Genomic DNA, 23,598 nt, shown 5'->3' on the forward strand with positions numbered 1-23,598 from the left:
GTTCTGAGATGTCAAATGTGCACAGCTGCCACTGACCGATCCGCTGCAAGACTTCTAGGGTTCAAAGGGTAACTGGGCAGGGAAATTGCCAATGTGCAGACCTGCGGTTGTAAAAGTGCCACCTTCTGATCCCCACTGCTAAATCTGCTTATTGATTCCTATTGGATGAAAAAAGAGAGCTAATGCCTTCAGCTGAAGCAGGATTTTCATATTTGTATAAAAAAGACTGAGCCCCTGGATTAGAGGGGATGGCTCCTTTTCCCTGCATTCTCTTAGGCCTTACACATATGGAATTCTTGACTATCTGGCAATCCATCATCAAGGGTTCACTGTAAACCAGTCTGTGACTCTGTGGCTGGGGTACTGTGCTGGCAAGCAGGTGACAGAAAGCTCAATCCAATCACTACTCAACTCCACATCTCTCACAGAGCAGTAGTAGTGGCTCTTTCACACATTTCATGTTATGAGCATTATGGTTTGGGCCACAGATCCTCTCTTCCAGCTACAACTCAAATCCCTCAGTCCAGAAGGTCAGAAGAAACCAGGAGTAGCCCTGTGCCAAGGTTTTTCTTCTTGGTTAACTAGATAGTTTCCTGATGAGCCCACACAGCATTTGGTACCTCACCTGAGGTGCCATCTACTCTGTGAACTGCTTACACATAAGTGCAGCATCATGAACTACATTTTGAAAAGGTCCCAAAAGTCTACATGTAGCAACACTTGACTTGTAAATAAGCAGCTTTTATACACAACATGACCTGAGGCATCTCAGGCAAAACTGAGCATCCTCATTCAACTGTTTCAAGTATCTCATTTTTGAAAAGCTTTATAAAATGATCAGAAACTCTGGTTAACCAGACCAAATGGACTAGCAAAAAGCATCTTACAATGACTTGCAAGTATATAAGGGAGGCAATAGTGCCAGTTATTCAAACAACCACCACATATATCACAGCTTTAGATATATTCCTTGCAAGCCCAGAATCTAAATACCCCACTGTCGTGATCTGTTTAGCTGGAGAGATGTAGTGGTATTACAGAAAAGGAGAGCTGGCTCATTCACCTCTGGATTCACCAAGGACTGGGTGAGAAAGTTTGAAGAATATTTGTCTGAGTTACTCTTTTTCCTGCTAATTGTCAGCTGCAGTGTTCGCCACTGGATATAGAAAAAATAACGAGTGCAAGGAATGGTGCAATAATCAGAACTCTGAGCCATCACTCACTGTCCTAATTTTTGTTCTATGCAGGAAGTCAAATTAGCTGACTGTTTTAAATGCTAATATTTGCCCTTTACAAATACTATACAGAAAGACAAGGAAAAAATCATGACACAGAGCTTTTCAAGTATGTGCTTGGCATAATTAGAAAGAGGGCAATCTTAGACTCTGGGCAATCCTTGTGACTTCCCTATGCAACATTAACATTTAATACACAACACATCTTTCCTCCCTAATTTCCATATAGTGGTAATGCCTCTGCAGAGAAATACTTTCTTCAGTCTTGTATATTTTAAAGATTACTTTCAGAAGGATGATACTAATTTCAATTACTGTACCTAAAGAGATGGTCAAAGCTTCAGCCTGCTTGGAAACATTTCCCTACACTATTTCCCTCAGCACCTGCTGGCCCAGGTACAAAGCACACAGTGTGAGCTCCTCCTCTGCAGGCAGCCCAGATAACCTCACCTGGGTTAGTGTACAGGTGACTCTCCACAGTTTTCCCAATGCTCTGCAGTTTAACAGTTTGAAGGGACTCATCCCCATGCATGACTGTTGGCAGGCTGCCCAAGGCATCGTGAACCAAATTTGCCACTTCTCTCACATCAAAGAGCTTCAGAAGTTCTGAGTACACTGATGGGAATGAGCTGAGAAACACAGCCTAGGGTGAAAATGGACAGTCAGAACAGTTTTGACATTTATAGAATTTAATAAACTATAGAAATTTAAGTAACTCTAGAGAAATGCCTGGCTTCCAGGGTAGGTAATAGCTTTAAAATTGTTTTATTTTCAGAATTAATAGGCTCACATTCATTAACAGACTTACACTTGTGACTACTTCCTTTAAGTAATATTTAATGATTGTTAATTCCTCCCAGGACAAAGTGCAAGTTCAACTCAGAGCAAAAATATTTATTCTTTAAATACACTTTTGCCTCTATGAGAGAAAATTTTTAAAAGAATGGCAGAATATAGCTGATGTGATACAAAAAATATTTGTGTCGGTTGGTTTACTTTGTTTTAAGGTAAGTAGTATAGCAGCCTCTGTATCTTCCATTTTTCAAATACTGAACATTTTTAATTTGGAGTGAGGCAGCACTGGTAGTCCTGGTTCCCTTCAACAATCTTTAAAATGGGTCAGAAAGTCATTGATGAATTTAAAAACAAAACATTGTAAAAATAAGGAGAACAATGCCAGAGGAAAGAAGCTAAAACTGACATTCCCTTCTACTACTCTAAATCCTCCTGTTTGTGAAAAGTTACACACTCACACTGGTGGCAGAACAGGCTAACATGAGTTAAAAACAATTCTAAATGTGGTTATTTGTATTCTTTTGTTGTCTTTTGACTCCAGCTGCTTACATGATATGACGTGGAAGAACTACCTTTCTAAGTCTGTTCTCTCTGATTTGTCATTTTCTTGGTGGAAGAGTTTTCTACAGAAATTTGGAAAACATTAATTCTTAACAGGATCTTAACCATCTCTGTTTACAGAAACGTGGGAAGAGGATGGTATATTTATATATTTATATATTTATATATTTATATATTTATATATTTATATATTTAATATACAGCGCTGTCTCCTGTGTTTTGCCTCTACACTGCAGCAGGAGCCCATTTTTGTAGTCACAAGTGAAATAAAAATATCATGTGAGTATTAAACCATATGGTTCATCAAGAATTAAAAACTTTCTGTAAAGCATGACAACTCTGATAGTAGTCTTTGGTATGGCTCAAATTCTTTGGTAAAAACCAAAACAGATAAAATGTTTTATTTGTATCCATCAATATAATTATAATAAAATTCAGTATAAATGTCAGCTTTAGGATTATCTATTCCAAGCATATTTAGAAGGTGCTGGTATGAAAATTTCACACTGTAGGATGGAAAGTTGAAAATGTCACTTTGTTCTAGCAAAAATGCATTTTCTTTCTGAGCAGGCACACATTTTTCACACTGGATGTGGAAAATGCCAAGAAGCCATAACACTTACTTGTAGCTGGGATAAAGCACTGGTTCCTTTGCTCTCCTGGGACAGGAAGAAGCGCACTGACATAAGGAGCTCTTGAATACAGCAGCGAAATTCCTCCTCATTTTGTCCACCAGTAGCAATAGAGAATAATCTTCTTGATTGAACTATGTATTTAAAGATATATTCCTGTGCCTATAAATGCCAAAATCAGAGGTAACTCACAAAAATGAACATGCTTATCTCCAAACAGAGTACATGTAATGATTATATCATTCAAATAAAGAAAAGAATCTGAAACAGGAGGCCATTAGTTAATTGTGATAAATCTCTCTATTGGAACACCAACAAAATTTTAATTTAAAAAACCAAACCAAAACAAACAAGTAAAAACTCAACACCACTTTCTCCTCCCACCCTGCCCCCCCTCCAAAAAAAGCTTAAATTAAGTTGCAAAACTGTTGGAATGCAAATTCAAAACACTGCCCTCTCTTAGTGGCAAGACACCAAAGTTCACAGCAGCATAGAAAAACACAGAAGGGTACCACATTGATACTTTATTTCCAAATTGTAGTACGTGTCCCACATGGGATTATTGTGTTGTATAACTCAGCCTGATGGCATGTTATGCTCTTCTGATAGCACAAACCAAGGCAACAAGAACAACCACAACCACCACAATCAGCAGAATTCCCTGGGGTCAGGACTGAACCACTAAGTCAGCATTTAGATTCATGCCATGGGTTACCAGTGTAACCTATATTTGATTCCTCTGCCTCATTCAGTAAGGAACATAGAGCTCCACAGACTAATGGTAGTGAGCCTCAATGGTCAGCTTGCTGACATAAACTGAAAATCTGCAGCTCCATAGAATTAGTACTACTCTTCCATCATTTATATATATTCTGCTTCATTCCCTAAGTTAAACCCACATGTACTGTATGAATACACCATTCAAATATATAATTCAATAATATTTATTACCTTTAGTACTTGCTGTATGTGATCATGAAGCTCCACCTCAGTGACTCGATCAATATGCCACTTCAGTACTTTTATAAGATCTCTATAATAGCACATCAGAAAGCATTACAACACAGAGGTGGGAGAAGGGTTAACTTTGCACATAAAATGCAAACCAAAAGCTGTCATATGAGAAACACTGGCAAAATAAAAAATAGATCACTAGATTTCACTGATCACCACAGACTCAATAGTACACTTAGTTTTAAGTCTGCTGAAGAGCAGCACCTAATAGATCTCTGATGAATGGCCAATAATACCAGCACTAAGTAAACAGTAGAATGATTTTAACAAGGATACACTATTTGCTTAACCTAATGATTGATTCTTTTAGTATAGTAAAACTGTCAGTATTAAATCAGATAGAAAAAGTACAGACTTCACCTGTATGCAAGTGCTCCTGCAAAATGACTTTCAATGTAAGTGTCCATTACTGGCTTAAAGTGGTGAAACTTGCTGTCCTGCAGCAAATTTATTATATGAACCTAAATGTGAGAGAAAAAGGAAAAAAAAAAAAACACCTTTTTTTTTTGTTTTACTTGGCTTTTAGCTAGTGCTAAGCATGATCACAAAATGAAACTTACCAAGCAATCAAATACTTTTGATCCATATTTTTGAGAATTTTCATCTAAAATACCAAATAAAGTGTCTAGCGTATCTTGAAGAAACTTTATGGAGAGAATAAGAGTGTTATTAACAAGATGCTTCTGTGACATAGAAATACATTATTTCCTTCGTATCATCTAAAAGGATGAAAACATATATACCTTCACTATTTCTGAACCATCAATTTCTTTTAATTTTGAGAGGCAACCTGCAATTTTGTCTGGGTGGGTTCTCCACTTCAGAAGGTCAAGCATATCTCCTGCAAAAACAAAATGCAAGATTAAAGTTGGAAGCAAAGCAGTTTTTCCTATTTTAAATTTTACTATTACAGTTCACTCAGCAAAATCTGGCATCATTAAAACAAAACACCTTCAAATTTGCTATAATATGATCTTTCCAAGAACACATTTTCATTCCATTCTGTAATTGCTCCACCAATACAAACATAAGAACATGTTACTGGGTCACTAAAATCACTCTCCTGTGGCCACTCTATCATGCAATCTCATCCAGATACTATCTTAAATAAAGCAGTTATTTGCCCTCTCTCATCCCATTGAAGGCTGCCTTCCAGAGGTACTCTGGAAGCCAGAAACAATCTCCTAATTGCTACCTTGACTGTATTTGAAGCACTCATGTTTCTATGGCCTTGTAGAGCTCAAACATGATGCCTCTAAGATCCCACTTGATTAACAAGAAAAAAATCTCTTCTGGAAAATGAACTCTTCTGAGCTAAAAAATACCTGAGTATGTCCAAACTTCCTCCAGTTTTAATTCCTTGTCCTTCAGCTTCCTTAACCAAAATGATAACTACATTATAGATAAGATTACATCATTTTCTACATCATTAGCAAGCTCATACATCTCTTGTAAACACCTGACATGTACATTCTAGAACTTGAGTGTCTTTTAGATAGACATATTCATGTCACCAATATGATGCTTCTCCTGTTTAGCACTATTCAGCTCCCTGGATAAAGAAGAATCCCCAGGAGTCTCCACTAGGATATCCTGCCTTTTCCACCATTAGAGTCAATCTAATTTCTACTCTTTCTTATTATTTAAATCAAAGTTACAATATTTTGCTGTATCATAGTCCCTCTCAACTGATGAGACCTTTCAACAACATATTAGCAGAAAATTGTCTCATATTTTAGTGAAGTCACTCTCATCTCCACATCCTTCCAGTGCTTTAAAACAGATAAATCCCAGAGATTTCTTCATATCTAGTAGTAATTTCCATCTGCTCAGGAAGGAAATTCCTTTCACTATAGTGCAACTTTCTGCTTCCATTTTAACTTTTACTTGCTTGTTTGAAAATTCTTATTTCTAATCTATATGTTTTCTTATGTGCTGCATTGCTGAACTGCTGCATTTCCTCCTGACAGTAAATAAAAAAATTGGAAAAGCAAGATTAAGAAGTTCATTCTGGCATTATTTGTGTTTGATAAACTCATCTTACAGCACATCTGAATTAGTTACACATTGATTTTTTCATCCACGGTTTCTTGTAAATACTACCAGAAAATTCATCATGGACAGATGGCCCAATGACTATATCTGCCCTTCCACATATCTTAAATGTAAGTTCTACATTTAGTAGTCTTTGAACACATGTTATTGCTTCACAGAGGTACTAAAAAGCCCACCTTGCTATAAGATTGAGAATTTCTTGTTCCATACCATTCAATATCCTAAAATAGTTTTGCAAACTTGGCTTGGTTTTTCAGCAGTTTTTCCTTGCTGAACTCAAACACATCTGCAGAGCTCCTTTCAAGCTGTATTCAGTAAAAGCTACACATATTTTTGACTGTTAAATTAAATAAATTCCAAATCTCTTTTATATTCAAGTTTACTACTGCCACGCTTCACTGACCAGCTTTTCAGAAATTCTCAGTGCCTAGTGGTTTGAAGCAGAAAACCTTAATCACCATCCAACCCTTCCACCAGTTTAAGCTACAGTCCAGCTGATCACTGCCCTGCACTGTGTCAGAAGGAGCCAGGGTTTCTGAAGAGTTCTCAGTAGCTATTAAAGTAAGAAGTTAATAGCAAGTTTTCCTTTTGGTTCAGCACCTTTTTGGCTGCTTTCTACCACAGACTGTTTTCAACACCCATGTTTGTGTCATCTCTTTCCTGGTTTGCTCCAGGGAAGTTCCTCTATCCCACAAAAAAATGAAGTAATAATTTTTACTTTATTAACACTAAAAAATCTCCACTTACATTCAGATTTTGCCATAGATGCTAATGGCAAACAACCAACATAAAATTCCACAAATATTTTGCTGCCTTAATTGCTTTTGATGGACACAGACTGTTTTGATGCATTTATGTGTTATATTTTTGCTTTACTTCAAGCTGTGTTGCATGGAAAAAAGACATCCTTGAATTGCACTGAATGTTGAAGAGTCCCACACATGTATCAGAGACACATCCCAAAGATCAAGGACAAATTATAGCTCTTATTATTCTTTCTGGCAGGAATTTTTAAGGAACAAGATTTACAAATCCAGCGAATTACGTTTGTCTTTCAGATAATTAAATGTCCTTCCACACTTTAAGCCTCAGCCCAAGCTGACGAGTAGCAAGCTATAAGTTCAGAGCAGGAAAAACACTTCTTTACAGGTTTGCTGGAGGAACTTGGTAGAAAATGGTTAACACTCAATATTAGGGATTTGTTGGGGGATTTAAAAAGAAAAAGAAAGCAAATGTAAGACACTCACTTCAAAGAATTTATTTCAAGGGAAGTGCTAAGGAGGAAAGACATTCTAAGATAACATTAGCAAATAGCCTAAGCATAAATGACATGAATAGAAAATCTGACGTGAATCACAAGGGAATGGATAGCAGTGTGTAACGTAGTAAGAGACATGAAAATATAAAACTGTTCCCAGAATAGGCCCACTAGGAAATCATAGTTTTGGAAAAGGGAAAAAGTCACTGGTGATGAGTAATTTTGCTGAAGAATAAAAATATTTCCAATGCATTATCTTCAAAATAATCAAGGCCTGTATGTTTAAAACAGACTACACCTGACCTGTTATCCCTACCAAATAAAACATGTCCTCTCTCAAAGCATGCAATTTAAATCCAAAGAGCTACATTTAATTGAAAGTTTAGAATCATGAGTTTAAGGAAGTGGTTTGGGATGATTTTCCATCTCTCTCACATAAGTCCTGAGACATCAGAAATTGACTTGTTATGACACTACTACACTTCAGGAGGAAAAGACTGAATTTCAGAACTGGCAGTCAGCATGTCTCTTCCAACAGGCTGCTTCTGTGGTCACCAACACTTCCTCCATAACTAGAGTTATTTGGAAAGCTGCCCAGTGCTATTTGTGTTTTATTGATTCACTGGTTTTTTTGGTGTTTTTTTTTTTTTTTAATGCAGCTAGAAGTATTTCACCTCCGCCATGCTGTATGGTGTGTTTGTTGCTCTGCTGCTGAACAGCTGCTGACCAGGGATGTCCCAATCAGTGCTGACAAACAAGTGGATGCCAACAGCTAAAATGTTCAGACTTACTGGAAGGATCCTGACTCTCTTGCAGCCAACAATCCCTGCTATATGTCAAACACAAAGACTGTTTTGGTAACTACTCAGTAGAAAAATACTGTGCTCTCAATCACTCTTTTGGGGTTTTATAGAGTAATGAAAAATAACTACCCATCTAAGAATATAATAGAAAAAAGCTAGTATACTTTTTGCTAATATTAACTGATTAGCTATCCAGGATCAAAAGGAAAAGAGAAGGAAAAACTAAATAGCAGAAAGATTAGATAAGGACGCGTTCTCAGCCATGATGAACGCACAGACTTCCCTGGTTAGAAGGTCTCTAAAAATGGTTTGGAAATAATCCTAACAACCCCTCCAAAGTGCCCAGGGTAAGGAAGTTATGGATCCCAACAACTAGGAGTCAGCCTCCATCCCCCAGTCCCCATAATTTTAATATGCATGAGAGCTGATGGCATGTGGGAACAATCAATGAGAGAATGACAGCTGAGTAAAATTTCCCAGCAAGTGAGTAAAGCTGCAGCCTAATTCAGTCACACCCTTTACAAGTCTGGGTTTGGGGTCCTTCCCCACCCCATAGCCAGACAACAGAATAATTTTTAATTCATTTTCAGACTGAACATTGTTGTTTGTAAACAACAGGTGAATCTCTGAGACATTCAGAAAAAATCTCCAAACTTAAAAACAAATTAAAAAATAACCAGCAATTTTCAAAAATACCAATACAAATGCTTACCAAAAAAAATTAAATACACAGATCTTTTTAATCCTGTGGTTTTTAATACATAAGCTACATTCTCTCAGGGATAACTGAAGTAATGCTCACATGACCAAATATCCACATGCTTTGCTCTATGTTCATTTTCTGAGCATGCAATAGATTTTGGCAAATTTTTGTTTAAAAGAATGGGGATTTGGAAACTCACCAAGATGAACTTCCCAAAGAAGATCCTTGGAGAAAATATGAGCCTGTCTATTGAAAATATTTCCACCCTCTGAAGTACTGCTGAAATAATTGTTAACTCTTTCAGAGCTGAAAAGGGGATCAATATTATTCAGATATTCTACACCCTCTTACTCAGAATATGGTTAAAAATAGGAGGAAATTTTGTGCCCTATGCCACACATCTACTTAAAATAAGTACAAAATAACTTCTGTACTGTAAATAAAAATTATTACTAGAACCACAGACAGCAGGGAACTATTTATCAGTGAGACACTTGTAAGTTCCAGGCAGCACTTTTATGCATGTCTAAGTACCAGTACATTAATGTAATTTCCTAAATCAAGGCCTTTAACTGAAGCAAATTTAGTCTCTGATTCCCTATTAGCTACCTTTGGGAAAATCTTTCATTGAGTAACTTCATTACTATGGTAATTGCTATGAAAATACAAAATGGGTGTGTGCAAGGAAACAAGCCACTTACTGGTTGCACACAGTTCTATTTTGGACACTTGGTATTAAAGGGTGAAAATTAAGAGCGCTATTTCAACTTTAAAAGCTGCTCTGTTTTTGCTAAACATCTTTAACCAATTTGCAGGCAGTTAGCAATTCTACCATCATACACACAAGATGAATAAAGTCACAGATATTCACACACCAGAGAGATCAAAGAATCAATATATAATTGTAGGTCTATCAAAGAATGGTCAGAAACACATTACCAAGCAAATACACAATATTTAGAAATTTTTGGAAAACTGTTCCACAGTTTTTTTGTTTTAGTTACAGGTAGATCAGTTATGGCAGGTAAACAAGAACCTCAAGAACTTTATACATAACACTAGTTAAAAACTTTACACAGAGCACTGGTAGAGTGTGTAAACACAAGTATTTAAATCTGCTGCTCCTTATAGCCAGTGTATAAACTGTTTTAAGTAGTAATAAATGTTTGTTGGCTTGAAGAGAAACAAAAAAGCAATATATGCCTAACTAGAAACAAACTGCTACAGCCGAAAGCTGACGATAAGTATTTCATAAAAAATCTACAACAAACAGATTAAGAGGTTTTATAAAGCAGCTGGGTTTTGATAACTGATTCCAGAAGTGCTGCATTTGATTCCAATATCATGATCATCTAAAAAGCATTCTTGAACTACTTAAAAACAGTGGTTCATCATGATCCATTTGTTTCCATCTGGATATAAAAAAATTATGAAGAAAACCAGTTCACAAAATAGAACATAAGCTATTTTTGAGTACATCCATGCTTGCTTGGCATGGAAAAGACTGACTATGACACTCATTTCAGCTCATCATGTTTTAAATAATCAACATATCCTACCATTTTGTGTGAGTTTGGTGGAGCAGAGAAAGGATGTAATCCAGAAGGACTCCTTAGTGGATTTTACTGCTTGGCTGTTGTTTCCTAGGGATATTCCCTTTGAAAAGGGGAGTTTGAGGTAGCGACCAGAATCCTGAAGGTTTGCATTTTCTTCACACTGCGGAAACAAACCAGTTAAAATAACTGTACTGCATAAAACAATTGACCAAATCTCTAAATTATATGAATCATTGTTTCTCTGTCAGAAACTGAAGAATTTCCAATTTGCCTGTTGCAGCTTTGGTTTTAGAACATAGCATTCAAATTTAACAAATTTGCACAGGTTACATTAAATTAATAGCTACAAATTTTCATGTTGAAATCTAAACTTTATCTGGGAGCACATAAAATCTGCTGAACAAAGTGACAGTTCTCATATGTGGAAAGAGAATTCCACAAAATTAAAATAACTTACCGTTGTGAAATTCATTGTAACACAATGTGATATAATAGTAAGACTTAGGAAAACCAATGCACTGAAACACATACCTAGATTCAATTGCAGTTTATATCAGGAAGGTGAATATTAAACAATCAGCAATGGATATTTTAATGGTGACAAGATTATCATTTATTTGATAATCAATACAGACTTTCTCAATTTAATGTCTCTGGACATTCAAAGTAGGTTCCAGTGGAATCATTACTGCTAATGACTGCTAATTCAAATTACCTTGTGTACAATTAGTTCATGGGTGCCATCTGGCAGAGTCCTCCCATTTTCCTGCATCAGGGGCACGAAAGAAAAGCCAAACAACTTCTTCTCACCCTTTTCTTTTGCTGAAATGCATGTATAAATAGCAGCAGTTAATATTATACTTTTTAGACAAAATAAATGTATAAATGCAACATAGGAAAGTACACTGGAGCTGCAGCTAGTCAGATGAAGATTATCTTGAATTGCTGTTCCAATTTGCACATCATCTCCTTTTTTATCTTTAAATCAGAAGGGAGTATTCTGAAATAATTTAGTATATATTAATAACAAATAATGTAAGCCACCAAGTATGCAAGCTTAGCAACATATAGAAGTTTATCCTCCTCTGTGGAACCTTTCTTTCATGCCTTGGAATGCAGAATGTGGAACCAGTCAGCAGTTTTTACCTCAAAATCATCTCTAAAATGTTTCATAATGTTTTAAAGTTTTTAGAATTTTGTAAGCAAAAAAAGCATTACAGAGAAAGCTCATGCAGCTGTCTTTTCCCTGAGGTGTTATGGAAACTCATGTGCTGACTGCAGCCCTAATGGGGAGGGCCAGCAGAAGTCATGAGCAGCACTCACTGGAGCAGTGCCGGAATTCACAGCGGATGTGAGCGCCTCGGAACTTATCCACAGGGATGGGAAGCTTCAGCAGCTCAGCCCACCTGGGGCCATTGTTGTGATAAAGCACAAAAGAATGGTACTCGCTGGCTGGTGGCTCTCCAGAGCCAAATGAGATAAAATCCTAGTGAAGGAAAAACACGATTAAGGATAGATCAATTCACTGGTAAAATAACATCAAGGACTGCTCTTCCAAGGAAGACTATTTAATGTTTACATTCATAACATAAATGCCAAATGTGGTACAATGTTCAGTATCTTATAACCCTCAAAAAAGGCAGCACTGTTTTTTATACTTGCAATTAGAAAATTAGAAACAGCAAGAATCATTCACATAATTCAGAGCAGAAGTGTTTATCAGGGTGTACTGGGTGATCAGGGAGGTTTAAGCAACACACGTGTTGTGGATTCCCATGACACAACGCAATCCTGCCAATGTTATGCCCCAGCAACAAAGAATGGAACTGAGACCAGGATAGCCCAGCTCAAGATCTTCAATCATCTGAAATAAGCCTGTAACCCCGGCACTATCAGTGGTATGTCCCAGGATTAGAAAATAAATGTGGATTCTGTGATCAAGAGGAAGCAAAGTGTTGGCTGCCTTTACACCACCCATGATGGACTCCCCATAGCAAGGCAGACAAATGGATTTGTCTAAAGTCCTGACTTGGGGATATCTATTAATTCTCTGTGGGAAAGGTAAGGTGCAGCTTTTACAATTATAATCTCAATATCATGTTTATGTTTAACATACACACACACTTATGTTTATATATATAAAATGGGTCTACACTGGATGCCACGGATCAATAAGCACAATTTCACTTCAGATACAAAAGCACACAATTTGAGCCAGGCTTTCTTCATTTTGTTACCCCACAAACCATGAAATCATGCAGAATATATGAAAATACTACTTCCAAATTTAAAACAAAACAAAAACCATATAGAAATATGTGAGGAAAAGTTTGAATGCGAACAGAAATCTTTCTGGTATAGTAAAATGTTGAGAAACAGTCATCTATTAATAATTAAAATTTAAACCATTGCCTGTTTGTAAGCCATCACCAGCCTCATAAAATAAAATTTGAAGATGAAAAGGAATATTAATTTCTTTTTTTTACTGATACATGGTGCTGACTTCTGCAGCAAGAATCCCTAATTTATTAAAATCAGACACAAAATTCACAATTATCAAGAAGTTATTCTGTGTAACATAAAAAAATTGCATATTTCTAAGAAGAATTTTTAGGAAATACAAAGTTTCCCAAACTTGATCTTCCTTCAACATTTTCCAACATTTTAATGGAATCATCAGTTATTTAGTTGGCAATTTTACAGGTTTATCCCAATCATGTAATTCATCACAGAAATAAAACAAACATATAATAAGGTTTAATAATATAGACATTTTATAAATCTTTTAAGCAAAGTGGAAACACTTTGAATACCTAAAGACAGCAAAAGATAAATATGTCCTTTCCAAAGCATTTTTGTATTCTTCAATCAGTGCCACAAAAGAGGATTTACACGTGAAAAAGTGTATCAAAATTAACTACAGCAAGGAAAAACATAAAACAAGGATACCTTTAAAATTTGACCACTGCTGTCCACCACATGCATTGTCACTTCCACATTTCTGGCCACACTTTTCCCTCCTTTCTCAAATTCTCCTCTTTCTACAGTGATATATAAATCATTCCTCATTTCACCTATTAAAAAAGCAAAAACAGAACAATGTGTCCAAAATTCAGTCCAACTTGCTAAATTTTGCTTTCAGTACTTCAGTAGATTTTCATGATATCTTACAAAGGACAGTGCTGCACCCACAATTTATCCGCATTTTTGGATTTTAAACAATAATTGTGCTCATAAACCAAGAAAAGCAAAAGATCTTCATCCCTCTCAAAAATCAAAGATTATTTGCCATACAAAAGCAGTTCTAGGGGCTTCTACTCATCTGTTGAGTCTGTTTGGTCTTTTCATTGGCTCCTCGAGGTATACTGCAGCCAGTGTCTAGCTCCACCTCACTTAATTCTTCTTCTAATCTAAGGCAATATTAATGTATTTCCTTTCATCTGTAACTGTTACAGATCTCTGTTTAATTGATTACGACTTTTCTTCTGCTTAATCTTAACAGGAAATGTATTATTTTGCAAAAGGGAAAACCAAGAACTGGTGCTCTTTCCATTAGAAGGGCAGTCTTCCCGGATTATGGTTATTACAATTTGTAATCTAAAAAAATCTCAATATATTTTACATTAATAGGGTGTTCCAAAGCTTTTGAGGGAAAAGTTTGCTTAGTTAGCTTATTTTTTGCTTGTTGGAAAGGCTTCTCAGAAATTAGACTCTTCATCAGGACATTTAAACTACAAATCCAATACAGACACCACCTAAGTACCATATGGTATGCACAAGGACTGCTAGCACATCTAAATTTAAATTCTTTTCACGTTCATGCAGTATCACACTAAGTAGTCTGTCAGAACACAAACAGATCATATGGACTAGATCAATAGTAATTTTATTTTAGCTTCAGTTGACACAAATTGCAAAGTTTGATGAAAAGAGGAAAGAGTGGTTGCAGTGGGGACCTGGCAGGGGTAAAAGCAGTACTGGTAGTGACTCAAGTGCCATAGTAGGGAAACCCCTGTTCTGTTTAAAGATGCTGAACCTATTTGTGAAGAGTGCAAACAAATCCAACTCTTGAACAAAGTTACCAGAACTACTTTGAAGCAAATGGACATTCCTTGTGAAAGGCAGAACAATGAAGGATGAACAGCATCATAATTAGAAGAATTTTCTAAAATTCTTATTTCTGGACTTTGTTGAAACAGAAATTGAGATTATATGTTTTCATCTAGAGAAACGCAAGTTCAGTGAAAAGGGAATTTCATCTTTTAATAAGGCAGATTTTCACTCAGCACTGCTGAAAGTGTGATAGTTTGGTATATTTATAGGTGTGCCACTTGGAAGGCAACCATGGGATGTGTACTTGTATTGTGGGTAAAATTAATTATAATATATGTAACATAAATAATTAATGCATGTTCAATTTCTAGCTGCATTTTAATTTGCAAGTAGAATTTGATATGCTTGAACTTTCCGTAATACTCTCATGTTTCACATACCTTACATTTTAATGCAACTCTCTAGTAATTTTTAAGTAACAGAAACAATGATCTTGCTATAGTTAATCTAATATTTTTATAATATTATTACATCACTGGATGCAAAATAATTAAATGATTCCTCCAAAGCACAATCTAAATGATAAAAAGATTTAAAGAAGAAATTGCCATATCACAGATGCCTCAAGACCCATGCCCACAAACAAGGGGGGAAATCTGCCATTGTATTACCTTATTATCAGTAACCTGCTGAAACAATCATGGGCAGAGGCTAGAATACAGCTAGACAGAATCAACAGAACAAATACAAATAGTATTCACTTAAGAGTGTCTGAAGTCAAGGATGAAAGAGCTGAATTACTAATAAGTGAGAGCAACCACCAGATCAGGCTCTGGTTCCTGGTGGGAAACAGGATTAAAATAAGCAAAAGGTGATGGTTATTCAGGTGATGGCCTTGTAAGAAAAAAAACCAAAAAACCCAACACCAAACACAAAAGCAATCTCAAAACAAAACCCAAACACAAACTCAAAGCTTTCCAAAGGATGTTATGAATGTAAGTAACGTAAAATGATGAAAGGAAAAGATGGAGAAATTGTGAAAAAAAAATCAGCTACAGGATATGAAAATGGCAATCATAAGGACTCAGGAAATCCCTTGAGTTGAAAATAGCTGGAGGCTGGGAGACCATCCGGGGGTAATTACCATACTCTTAGGTGCATACTCAGCTTTTACAAAAATGCCATTTTTCCACCTTCCTTAACAAAAATTCTCACTCCAAAAATTGAAATTGTCTGTTTAAATTAAGTTAGGGCATTAGTTTGTGGTTCCACTTCCCATAAAAAACATTCAAAATCCTCTATAAAGCATTCAAACATCAGCACATTGCTGAATATATCTATATCCTTTAACTGATCTTTCTTATTTAGGGTAACTATAATTACACATTTGATTATAAGAATATGCATCATTTTTCTATGGGATCTTTGCCTTCACCAGTCAACCAGACAGATTAAATCAACTCCTTGTCACTAAGGTAGTCAATTACCACCATAAGTAGCACTGAAAGGCCAAGTCCAGCTGAATATCAGAGTTCTGAGGTAGACTTAGGTGAGTACAAAAGGTATCTTCAGCTGAACTTATCTGCATGACTGAAATAAATCTTACAGGTGTATGTGTACTGAGACTTTACAGTGTTACACTTCACCAAATGTGAGGAATCAACACAGAAACAGGAAGGGCACATTTCAAACAGCACAGTACATCAGATTTTAATTACTGGTTGAAACATACCTACAGAATTAAATCTCTATCAGACAGAGGCTTTAGATGAGATTTAACATGCAACACACTAATTCCAGCCCATTTCTGTGTTGAGAAATACAGTGTCTCCTTCTCCAAGCTTGTCTCAGAGAAAACATCCAATGGCTGTTTTCAGCATGAAGTTTGGTACAGGAATAAGCAACTGAAAACAATATTAAAAAACGTGCTCAGCTTTTGAAGTGACAAACCTACCTCCGCCTATAATGATACTGAGTGGTACGCAAGATCTAGAGCACTTGAAAGTATTTGTTTCAAAACAAAGGGCAGCTCATTTCTCCCTGCTCTGATGGAGCATTTCCATTCCCTGGCCCCTGTTATTACAGGTCACTTTCACCTGTCTGAATTTAGGGCATCCAGACTGTGAAATGAACACGCGGAGAGCAATACTCGGTTAGTAACATTCTTAGCCAGAGTCAAATCCCACATCAAATCAGCTTTGTCTAGGACTGTCAGCTTTCTGGGTAAGAAATGACTATCAAATAATGAATCACACACGTTTAAAATCAATAAACATTTTCTGTGAAGCTAAACTACCTAAGTCTCCTTAGAAGTCAAAGATACTTCATGTAGGTTATGAACTGAGTCAGCAGATGCTGGAGAAAAGCAAATTAAAGAAGCCTTTTGTAGCATTTCTGTGTTATTTGAATGATTTCACTGCTTAAAAAGCTGTTTATCTTGGTAAAGCTACTTTCTAGACATTATTTCAAGAAAAAAAATGAGGTTAACATGTTACAACCAGCATAGGTAAGACAGAGGATTGTTGTACATTGGGTGTGAGATGGTAAACAACAAAGAAGACATAAAAAAGTTGGTGTTGGTCCCTATGAGAGGGGGAAGTAATAAGCTGTTTTGGGAAAAATCAGAACTGTGAGGACCAAGGAGTGTATCTAAGGAAGTTGGTTGTCCATCTGACAATCATGCAACTGAATGTGTTGAAAAGGGTTATATTCTGTCCTAATTACAGAAGTGACCCAATAAGCCCAACACTTTGGGACTTAGTTAGCACCCTATGATTTCACCTTTTCACCAAAAGCAGGCTGACAAATTCCTACAAGAGCTTCTAGTATTAAGTGAGGGTTAAAGCCATATGGAAACTGAATTTTCACAGAATTTAACAACGACAACAAAGTCAAGCTGCAGTGGTGTGAATACAGACATAACATGCACAAGCTTTCAGTGCACATTCTGCATGGACAGCCACTCCGGCATGTGAATTTAATTGTAAATGAAATGTGTTGAATTGAAATGTCTGAGTTGCTAAATAGAAATGTGTACAGCACAGCACTGGCAGTACCTGCCTCATCATATGGTCCTGCCAATACATCGCAGGTTTAATCTGGCAAAATTATCTTGAAAGGACTCTCCATGGGCTAAGAGAGGAAGAGCTCCAAACCCCTCCTGTCCCAGCTGTAGGGGCTTACCAGGTACATTATAGCTCAAAAATTCTGACCTATGAAGCAAAAGCTTCATGACTTCAATCCAGCTAGCAATGAATTGTACCAGGGCAGAATGGGGGCGAGGGACAGACACCTGATCAGCATCAATTACATGCAAAATCTAATATTAGGAACAGGAGGAAAGGCCAATTAAAGTCAAAAACAACCACAAGAGGACTGATGGAGGATGCAGTGAATAGGGTCAGCCTTTCTTAACCTGCAAACTACAAACTACAAATATTAAATAAGCAGTAAAGAGAAAAGAGCCAGGAGTAATTTCCAGGCTGGAGATGACAATGTGTGTTCAGGGACCTATTATGGCCACTGCAGAGTTTTATTATGGGATGCCTCTGCAGGCTGCCTTTCCTTCATAGGTTGGAGGCTCCATCATCACTATCAAGGACCTGTGTACAAGCTCTGGTCTCCTGCTGCTCCCAAGTTGGACCTGCATGTAAACTGCCCCCAGCTCAGAGAGGCTTAACTGCACCCACAGAATCTCAGGTGACAGGAACAACACAGGTAATCACTAGTCAGGACAAAGTCAGATCAGTACAAGCCTCAGGAGAGCCTTTGTATGAATCCATCATTTGCACTGCTATTTTTATAGAAACATTTGCACCTAACCTAAGCATCAAAGCAATGATTTTTCATCACAAAATTGCTTTTAAACTTACACTGACAAACCTGTGAGATGCAGCTGCAACACAGATATTATAACAAGACTTTTCTTGTATTTCAAACCTATTTAGAACTGCAAAATCTCTTGTAGCATATTAATATGAAACAAGGTTTTCAAGCAGAAGATAGCTGTCAAAGATCAAAGGTAGTGTCTTCGTTAGAAACAGGAGTTTAGTTTGCCAGTTATCCTCAAAAAGCTTTCTAGTGAAATAAATTTCAATTTTATTATTTAGTAGGGTAACAAAACACAGCATGAGTGTATTTGAACAAGCATCTCTGATAGTTACTGCTGTACTGACAACAGCCAATAATTTAAAAATAAGTATACAGACCTCACTAGGAGCTTTTGTTTGGAACTGCTTTTTTGAAAGCTTTGCTCAGAACTGTAGGACCTTTAGAACCATTAATTGCAGAAGAGCAAAAAAACCTAATTTCATTTAAAGGAAGTTCCTGTTCATCTGTGTAAAATAGGGGCTAACGAGATGCTTTATACTCTAAATATATCTTGAACAGCTCTTACAATTTTTCAGTTGTAGGGACTGAAGATCTCTGGCTGTGGCACAGACAAAATGGTACTAACCCAGAAGGTAAACCTTGTGGATGAAAACATTCTAGAAAAAAGATCCTTAGAATACTTTGTAGAATGGGAAAAGAGTTGTGTAGCAACTGCCAGTGGGAGGATATAAAAAAAAAAAAAAAGCAGCAGAAGGTGATTTAAACTTTTAACTTGAGGAGAGTGCTAAGGAAGCTTAGCTAATCCCCTTCTGGCAGTTGAATGTTGATGATTTCATAGTCCAACTTCCATGCAATGAGCTGGGACATCTTCAACTAGAGCAGGTTGCTCAGAGCCCTCTCCAATTTTTCTTAAATCTTGCCAGGGATAGGACAGCTACACTCTCTCTGGGCACCCTGTGTTGGCATTCCTACCTTTAAAAAAAGTAAAATGATGCAACGTTTCCTTTTTTACAGTCACTGGATACTCCATATGACTGCCATGACTTTTCAAATATCAAGGAGAGTGGCTTGGTAGCTACATCAGCCAATTCCCTTGGGACCCTGAGATGCATCTTGCCAGGTCACACAGACTTAATTATGTTCAGATTCCTCAGGTGTTACTGTTTTCCTACAGAGGGAGGAACTTTGCTCCCTTCAGTCCCTGCCTTGAGATCCACAGATTTGAGAGGTTGAGAAGAGAGACTTACGGTGAAGACTGAGGCAAAAATATTGCTGAGTACCTCAGCCTTTTCTTCTCATCTGCTGAGACCAGTTTAGCAGTCATGCTGATCACAAGGAGTATGCTTTTATTTTATTTTCTGGCTGAAATACCTACAGAAGTTCTTATTTTTCTTTGCATTCCCTTGCTGATTTCAGCTCCAACTTTGCCTTTGCCTGACCCCATCACTACACAACTGGGCAATATTTCAATATTTTTTCCAGCACACCTATTAGTACTTTCACTGCTTCTGCATTTCCTTGTTGTCCTTTAGTTTGACCAGCAGGTCTTCACTCAACTATTCTTTTTTCTTCCCTTCCTGATTTCTTACACATTTAATTTAAAAACAAAAATTAATTTTAAAAAAATCAAGTTAAGCAATCTAGGATCATTTATGAAAATTGTAATACAGAAGAATGTTATCTGAGAGAAGGGCATTCTTAAGGACAGCAGCTTAGTAGGACACACAGGCATGCTGCATTTCACAAAGAATTTCATCACTGTAGGAAATGAAATCCCATTACTGAAACAATTTCCTTTTTGTTTTGCCTTTTAGAAGATACTGAAAGACTGACTGGCTGCTTATCAGGGAATATATTCAGCACTTTCAAAAAGGGGGGCAAATCTCATTGACATGCTTGAAGCTGCCAGTGAACACGTTTGAGTTTTAAAGACTGTGACAGCCACCAGTCAGCTGTCTGTTCAGCGCTTTTTCCCCACTGAGCAGATCTTCACTTCTCCATCACTGAGGCAAAGAACAACCAAGCAAGTTTTGCACACATTCAAAATATTTATAAGTAATATACACACATGACTCAAGAATGAGAAAAGCTTTTATTTAGTGCTTAAATACATACATACAAAGAAAAACTCAGACTGAGACCTTCTGGGTGACATTTGACAAAGAATTATTTGGGGCAGGTTGTATGTCTGTATTTAAGTATATTATAGGGAAGAGGCAGAAAAAATTAAGGCAATTTCTACTATTTATATACTAGCAGCTACTTTATATATTATGACTAGTATTCTTGTTTATGTATGGGAAACTTAATTAAAACAACTCTGCATATGTTAGGATTTTAGGAGCATTGGTCACTTTGGTAACATCACTGCCTTTTTATTATTGGATTAAGTAGACTTGGACATTTAAATCAGAGATGAATAAACTGATTTTTTTAGTACTTCCCTCAGTTACTTTACTTTTATTTTTTAATAAAACATTATCTGCATTTTCAGCTTTACTACAGAAACACTCAACAAACTCTAAGACACACTCACCAGAAAACATCTGATTAAGCAAACGAAATGCCCTTTACAAGGAATTCTCTAATACTTTCATATCTCAAATGGATTGTACATTTACCACATAATACCCAATTGTTCCGTGACTTTTTCTCTTCCTTCTATCAATGAAATGAAAAACAAGCTGCTTTAAACAAGAGAGGAATAAAAAAATTGCAAGCTTTTTTCAACAGAAAACTTTGACTTGTTGACTTTGTCAAACTTCAAAATGAAGAAAATATTTCCAACACAATTGTGAAAGACTGTTTGCTTTAACAGAGCTAAAACATTCATTTGTTAGTTTGCCAGTGTTCCTTACCCAGTTTATAAAAAAAAAAACTTCCAAGCCATAACTGTCCTTGCATACACCTCCCATGCATCACTGCTACTTATTCTATACTCAGTAGAAAGCCAGCTTATTCTTCAAATACCATAAACTGCAGAAGACTCTTTTCCCTATTCTTCATTTCCAGCAATTTTAAATCAAGGGAAGTACAATTAAATTCTGGCTTGTCTTCCCTTTCCAGAGTTCTCTTCTATTTTTTCCCTCAGTTTCTAATGAACCAAAAAAAATAAGATAGAGGAGTAGAAAGGAGAAGAAAAACAATATACAAGTTCCTTACACTTGTCTAATGAAATGCATCATACCCTTCTTTTCTCCAGTGACTTGTATAAATGTTAATTCCTTCAACAGATAGGATTAAAGTTTTTAAATAGTATTAAAATAGGATTTGAAAAGCAGAGGATATTCCTCCTACAGTACTACAGTTTTGTGAAAGGTCAAAATGCAGGGTTTGTCTTTACTCCACCATATTGCTCACACATATTTTGTGTAACTAATATATCCAGTGGCAGAAGTTAAATTTTAATTGTTTGTACTTCATATAGTATAAAGAAAAGTTTGGGAAAATTCACTCCATTGCTAAAGGAAGAAAAATGTTGAAGTGTGTCAGATATAGATTTCTTCTCCTAGAATCTACAGCTCTTTACTAACTCCAAGCTCACTGGCAGATACAGACATTTACCATGATGAAGACAACATATTCTATAGCTTTCTTTATGTGGAGGCCTGAATATATGTATTGTTATAACAGCAATAAGAATACAACAACTGGTGACCCCGACGTGATGAAGAACACACAGCCAAACATCGAGAGAAGGTATGGAATTCCCTGGACAGCCGAGAGCTGTGGCAGCCAGAGAGCTGACACTGTATAGGGGTATGTGTATATTCTATGTATATATCTAAGACAGCTGAGAGCTGTGGCAGCCTGAGAGCTGGGACTGTATGTGTATTGTAATTGTGTAATTGCTAAAAGAAAAGGGGGGAAATGTGGAGCCCTGAATATATGTATTGTTGTAACAGAAATAAGAATACAACAACTGAAATGTAGTGAGAGTCCTATGTATTAGATAAGCAGATCCTAGCTATTCTAAATGAGTCACAGCTGCGAAGTCCTTAGTTGGCCAGCAGCTGTGGCTTGTAAAGATAGCTGGGATAAAAGGGGTGGGTCAAGAGCCCAGGAGGAGCCCCTGAGAAGAGACACAAAGGACTGTGCTGCAGAGAAGAACAGCTTGGTACAGTATGGGACTTGAGAAATATGAAGACAACATGAATACAACACCTTTACATTTTTGCAGAATCTTTTTCTATGCTTTGAAAGAATGACTGTCTCTAGTCAAAAATCACATAATTGATAATGAATGTTATCACAAAGATAGCATTTTTTGAGACCATTTGTATAAAAAGACAAAGATTCTATTTCTAGCTTTATTTTAAAAAGCTTCTGAAAATAGTAAGAAAGGTTGGTGTGTACTTGGACATGAAAAGGCCTTTTAATAATCCAGATGAAAGCACGATTAGTACATTCAGTAGCTTTGAAGGACAGGATCTGATGAGATTTAACTGGACAGCAAAAGGACATCTAATGAAGTTAAAAGGTGACAAACATAAAGCAATGCAGAGTGATAGGAAAAAAATTCAGTTACTTTTCTTGAATTAAGCATATGAAAGCTTAACATAGGAAACTTAAAAGCACAGCAATATCCCAGGCACCTCATTTTATCTGCTAAATTGCAAAAAAGAAAAAGACCATGTTGAAACAAAATGCAGTTTTTAATCTTGGACAAATAAGTTCGAAAGAATGAAAGTTCCTCTACAAAGCTTAATAGTACAGCTGCATGTAGAGTTTTTAGCAATGACATTTGTCAAAATTTATCGCAGAAATAAAAAAGGACCAAAAAATTCCAGGTTAATTATTACAAGCCAAGACTTCTCCAGTCAGGATTGACTAGCCCAGCTCTAGATACCAGTACAGATACCACACTAAGCTTGTGTACAAGGTAAACACTGGTCAATGTAGAACCATTGTAGGGATGCACCAATTCTTTAACCTCTTACAACAGCATATGATTTTAATAATTTGGATGGAAAGGAAGAAATATTAACTCTTATCCTTAAATCAAAGCATGTCATGATCAGCAGCAGCAGTAATGGCACCAGTTCAGATCATAAGCTGAAAAAAAGGATAGCTAACTGATATCTACCTGAGAAATTCTTTTG

General features: G+C 36.5%; 1 protein-coding gene across 1 annotated transcript in view; it reads right to left on the reverse strand.

Moving 5' to 3' along the window:
- The window catches only part of DOCK4 (dedicator of cytokinesis 4), a 224,171-nt gene that overhangs the window by 68,926 nt on the left and 131,647 nt on the right, over positions 1 to 23,598 (reverse strand). The window contains exons 14-23 of the mRNA XM_058804667.1: positions 13,562 to 13,686; positions 11,936 to 12,098; positions 11,328 to 11,434; positions 10,616 to 10,772; positions 4,981 to 5,078; positions 4,798 to 4,881; positions 4,598 to 4,698; positions 4,175 to 4,256; positions 3,215 to 3,385; positions 1,686 to 1,878 (exon numbers count right to left, since the gene is read on the reverse strand). Coding sequence (XP_058660650.1) covers positions 1,686 to 1,878; positions 3,215 to 3,385; positions 4,175 to 4,256; positions 4,598 to 4,698; positions 4,798 to 4,881; positions 4,981 to 5,078; positions 10,616 to 10,772; positions 11,328 to 11,434; positions 11,936 to 12,098; positions 13,562 to 13,686 — 1,281 coding nt within the window. The remainder of the gene's footprint in view (positions 1 to 1,685; positions 1,879 to 3,214; positions 3,386 to 4,174; positions 4,257 to 4,597; positions 4,699 to 4,797; positions 4,882 to 4,980; positions 5,079 to 10,615; positions 10,773 to 11,327; positions 11,435 to 11,935; positions 12,099 to 13,561; positions 13,687 to 23,598) is intronic.

The sequence above is a fragment of the Ammospiza caudacuta genome, chromosome 5 (assembly GCF_027887145.1).
Source record: "Ammospiza caudacuta isolate bAmmCau1 chromosome 5, bAmmCau1.pri, whole genome shotgun sequence".
Taxonomy (NCBI): domain Eukaryota; kingdom Metazoa; phylum Chordata; class Aves; order Passeriformes; family Passerellidae; genus Ammospiza; species Ammospiza caudacuta.